The following is a 5,000-nucleotide window of genomic DNA, read 5'->3' on the forward strand; positions in this document are numbered from 1 at the left end:
TAGTGGCCCGTCTCTTTTTCATGTTGCAATCAGCTTCCATCCTGACCATCGCTGGTCAATGGCCCTTGTTCATAGTTTCACTGCACCAGTAGAGTAGTTTTAAATGAAACTGGAGCATTGTTATAGGCTTCAATCGGTAAAAATATCTGATAGACAGAGTTTCTTTAAGCATTTTAAACAGTGAGATGTTTGGGTATGATTTCGTGGTTAACGTCAGTTCTCCAGAATATTATCACAGAGTTTTAAAATATCACGAGATATTCTGTAATATAATGAAAACATACTTATCATACGTATTTAACTAGGACCTGACTGCAGTGTTATACCAACCTGTCATAACGTTTCCAACTGCACTGGAAAAGGGATATGCGTTGATTTTGATATTTGCAAGTGTAAACAAGGTTGGAATGGAACTAACTGCACGGAGTACTCGTGCGAACACTTTGATTATTGTTCAGGTAAGTTTAATTTGTGATTCAATTAGTTTCAACTTTTCAAATTCCACCGTCTCATATTTCTCTCCTCAGATCTTGGTATTTTTCAACCTTTTCACCCTTTTTTTCACTGTGAAGGAGGAGGAGCAGTCGTGGCTCAGTTGGCTAGTGCACGGCCTTCGGAGCGAGAGGTTCCCGGTTTGATCCTCGGTGACTTCAGCGTCTGTTTCGACTTTCCTTTGATAGGTGTAGCTATAGCTTTAAATATCCGTAAAACGGAGCACTGACAGAAGGGGGTGAGGTGGGGGGGGGGGGGGGAATAAAGGGTTCCCATTAATACCAGTTTGGTAACTGAAGGGACTACCGACGTAAAATAAAGTGACTTTACCTTTGGTGATAGCAATGTCAACGATAGGACAGTTCTCGTCTTCCTTATTGATGATGACAATGTCAGGCCTTCTATCTTCAATAACATGGTCACATTGGATGCTGACATCTCACAAGATCTTGATTCTGTCATTCTCCACTACACTCTTAGGTGTATCCTCATACACTTCCCTTCGTTGTTTGAAGTCCTTTGGGGTTTCTAAGTCGCGGGTTACCAGTTCCCCGTTCCCAGCTGCTTCAATCAGCCTCTCGTCACTGTGCAGGATGTAATTTTGTGATGAGTTCTTGGCCTGTCCAATGCACTCTGCTACTGATATTAGGCCTCTCCCTTCTTCTGCTCTTGGTACATGAAGCATGGCTACACAAATCCCTTGGGTGAAGTGCTTTGTTCATTGTTAGGGTCTTCCTTGTTCTTGTGTCTAAAATTATTATTATTATTATTATTATTATTATTATTATTATTATTATTATTATTATAAGAACTGCTGAATTGTTTTACCCTCATTACTGTTAAAAATTAAAAACGCAAATCTAGCGAAGCTAACGATAATGAGCTGTCGAATCCATTCATTACTAGCGTTATGGTGCACCCTGTAACTAAGAAGTGGCTGCGATCAGTTAAAAAATGCTCCAACATCACCTCTGCAAGATGGGATACTAACTCAGTATCTTTTTGGAGCTATTTCGTAGAAATGCAATTTTGTGCCCCTTGATACGCGTGCTCCGCACACCTCTTGAACTTAGAGCGGCGGAAGCGGTCTTTTTTTACACAAAACTGTTCTGTGCTCAGCCACGTATGACAACCTTTGTCTTGTTTTGGTTTGTTTCTTGTAGGGCATGGACGCTGTGTAGCATATGAAGCTTGTTCCTGTTACTATGGATGGACTGGGGCAAGTTGTTCCCTTCCAAACTGTAGAAATGTCAATCATTGCTCTGGTCAAGGAGAGTGTGTGGCCAGCGACAATTGCCGTTGTTATCCAGGATACATTGGGGCAAACTGCAGTGAATTGGCTGATTGTAGCGAGCTTGCGAATTGCAGTGGACAAGGTGTCTGCGTTTCTCCTGATTCATTCAACGTATCGTGCAGGTAATGAAAAGATCGACTTCTCATTAATTTCATATTTGGTTGTCTTTAAGTTTCATTTTTTCAATAGCAAGGAAGTAAATTGCGAGAGTATCGAAGCTCATCTCTATGAACATTATCCCGTTTACCTTGAAAGCCCTATCGGGCCCACTAATCCGTGCCATATACATTTCAGCAATCACATTGACAGTTATTGTGGTTGTGTTTTTCGCAGTTGTTATGGTGGTTTCACTGGTCCTAATTGCAGTCATCCCACATGCACATCACTGAACAACTGCTCTGGCCATGGCGTGTGCATTGAAGCCGAACTGTGTAAATGTGACTTTGGGTACAACGGTACTGACTGTAGCGATTTCTCCTGTGACGCACTTAATTCGTGCTCTGGTAAGTGTATTCAAACGTGAGACGCCTCTAATTTGACCATTCCATTTATCACTAATGGACTGCACCCTGTATGTAAAGAAACTATTACTCGATGGCACACAATCTTTGTACCTTGCTTTAGATGAAAACATTTTTTTTTTTATTGTTGTTGTCGTTGAAACAGCAATAAAATAAAGAATAAAACTGAAACAGATTTGTTTTATATCATTCGATTTCCTTAACTTGAATTACTTACAGCGAAGTGATTTAAAGAAACTTCGCTTGACTTGCTTTTAGTCACACCAGAATAACGCTTCCGTTTACAGTTGTTTGGCGTAGACAGCATGATGCAAATCCAACAAAGCTATATATGCGCTAAATCGAGAGCTTACAAAAAATTCGCTCAACATCAAAGAATAGATTTTCTGAGGATATCGCGAGTGTTCCCCGGCGCGTGACAAGGTTGTTGCCTGATGCCCAAAAAGTATGTGCACTGACAATAGGGGTTACGGTCTATAATAATCATAGGTCTCAAATCAGGGTCTGGGCAGAGATTCCCCTGCACAGTATGTTTATGTGTAGTTTTCATTACGTAAAGGCCTGAATAGTTGTGAAATCTGTGGGTTTCTGTTCAAATCGTTCTGATATTATCTCTATAGGGCATGGAAAGTGTGTTGGGTATGATGCCTGCAACTGCAGCTCTTCATGGTCAGGACCAGCATGCAACACCCCGGATTGCAGTGGGGTAAATGACTGTTCTGGTCAGGGTGATTGTATTCTTGTCAATAAGTGTGCCTGTTACCCTTCCTTTGATGGGAAAGCTTGTGACCAGAAAGCAAAACCAAATGTCCACAAACCCATCTTTGAGCAGACATTTTACGAAGCCACAATCATGGAAAACGCTCCTACTGGGACCCTGATTCTCCAAGTTCGTGCAAATGATACTGATTTGGGAAGGAATGGAGAGTTGTTTTATTCAGCAATGGGCGAAAAAGATGTCGAAAAACTCATTGCTGTTGACGGAGCAACCGGAAAGGTTTACAGCTCGTTCACGTTTGATTTCGAGACCGTGGAAACCCTGGCATTCAATGTGACCATTGCAGCGTCGGATAACGGCTTTCCACAGAAATCTGGGGTGACCATCGTACAGATAACAATCGTGGACGATAATGACAACTGTCCGTTATTCACCAAACCGTCAGATAATTTACAGGTTGAGATTGCCGACGCAAAACTGGGAGACGTTGTCACCAAGGTCTTGGCCACAGACTTAGACAGTGGAGTAAACGGCGATATAGCATATTCCATATCTAACAATAATGCCTTCTCCATCGATCCGAAAACTGGTTTACTTACTATTGCATCTAACTTGACGGAAAGAGAGTACCAGTTAACGGTCAGTGCATCTGACAATGGAAAAATTTCCTGCTTGACGGAGATACGCTTAATTGTCAAGGTGGTCAGTTTGCCAACGGAAAAACCTTCGAAGAAAATCCCCAGTTCTGCAACAGACAGTACACCGCCTCCCTTTGAAACTTCCAGTACAACAAAGACGCCAGACCCTTGGACGTCTCCAGGTGATTATCATTTTTGCTATAAGAGTAGTTAAATAGCTAGATTCAACTATTTGCTCAATAAATATTTACGCTGGATACAAGGGTAAAAAGTGGCGAATTGCCTTTATCCTATTTAATCCATTTTCTTTTCTTGACAAGAATTTTTTTTTTCATACAAGTCCTAAAATTCTGCAGGAGGAAAATACCTAGCATAATCTTCATGTGCATTTTGCTTTTCTATTTAGTTTGTTTGTGGGCCATACGTTTTCCTTGCGTAAATGACCATATAACATAGCAACTGAAGCTGCCACTCTGTAATAAGTTAATTTGCCCTCTACTTGCGTAATTCTTGGCTTTCACATGACGACACGGCCGCCATGTTGGTGTCCCCAAACTATGAAATGGCGGCCATGTTGGTGTCCCGATCCAATGCTCCGGGAATTGAAAGCTATTATTATGCTAACGTCTTCTTTTGTTTTTGTTGAAAAACATGGCCGTTGATCACGTGAGTGAAATCCAAGAATAGTCTCAGTTTGAACACTGCTCCCAGAAAAGCGCTATCAACGTCTTTTCAAAGAAGGTCACTTAACTTATACCGAAACCTCTCTTTAGGCACTGCAAACACCCAGAAAAGTGCTACAACCGACATTTCATCGCCATTAACATCAGAGAACGACGCCACTGCAGCACCACAGACAAACCAGAAATATGTTGTCATTGGAGCTTCTGTCGGCGGAGGACTACTGGTGCTAATCATAGTAATATTCATAATAAAGAAGAAAGCCAGGCCCTCGACACAACGTAACAAGATTGCACCAGGCGCCAATGTAAATGAAAGCTTTCAGGGTGAGTTTGAGCTACATACGATGCCAGTCAAGATGTGAGAACAATACAGGAGAGACCTTCTTCCTTACTTATTTACACCTGTCAATTATAAGGCAGTTAAAAAGCGTGATTTATTCACTGTTTTGAGTCTTTTGGAACTGTTAGATATTGTGTGATGTTGAGCGGCGATTAACGTTCACAAAAAAAAAAAAAAAAAAAGGATTTCCTTAGTGGCTAAATTTGCTTCTGCACAACATGCACTATCATAAAACAATACACATAACAATACTTTTGCTTGATAAACTGTCTGTTTCATTTTACCGAGGCTAAAAAGTTAATTTAGTATTATCT

The 5,000-nt window shown here is 41.1% G+C and overlaps 1 protein-coding gene across 1 annotated transcript in view; it reads left to right on the forward strand.

The window, feature by feature from the left end:
• Positions 1 to 5,000, forward strand: part of LOC137984003 (uncharacterized) — a 38,450-nt gene that overhangs the window by 32,746 nt on the left and 704 nt on the right. Inside the window, exons 18-22 of the mRNA XM_068831185.1 lie at positions 306 to 458; positions 1,656 to 1,908; positions 2,120 to 2,289; positions 2,928 to 3,845; positions 4,437 to 5,000. The exon at positions 4,437 to 5,000 is cut by the window's right edge and continues 704 nt beyond it. Of these exons, the coding sequence (XP_068687286.1) occupies positions 306 to 458; positions 1,656 to 1,908; positions 2,120 to 2,289; positions 2,928 to 3,845; positions 4,437 to 4,708 (1,766 nt within the window). The 3' untranslated portion in view covers positions 4,709 to 5,000. The remainder of the gene's footprint in view (positions 1 to 305; positions 459 to 1,655; positions 1,909 to 2,119; positions 2,290 to 2,927; positions 3,846 to 4,436) is intronic.

Source organism: Montipora foliosa, chromosome 13 (assembly GCF_036669935.1).
Source record: "Montipora foliosa isolate CH-2021 chromosome 13, ASM3666993v2, whole genome shotgun sequence".
NCBI classification, from domain to species: Eukaryota; Metazoa; Cnidaria; class Anthozoa; order Scleractinia; family Acroporidae; genus Montipora; species Montipora foliosa.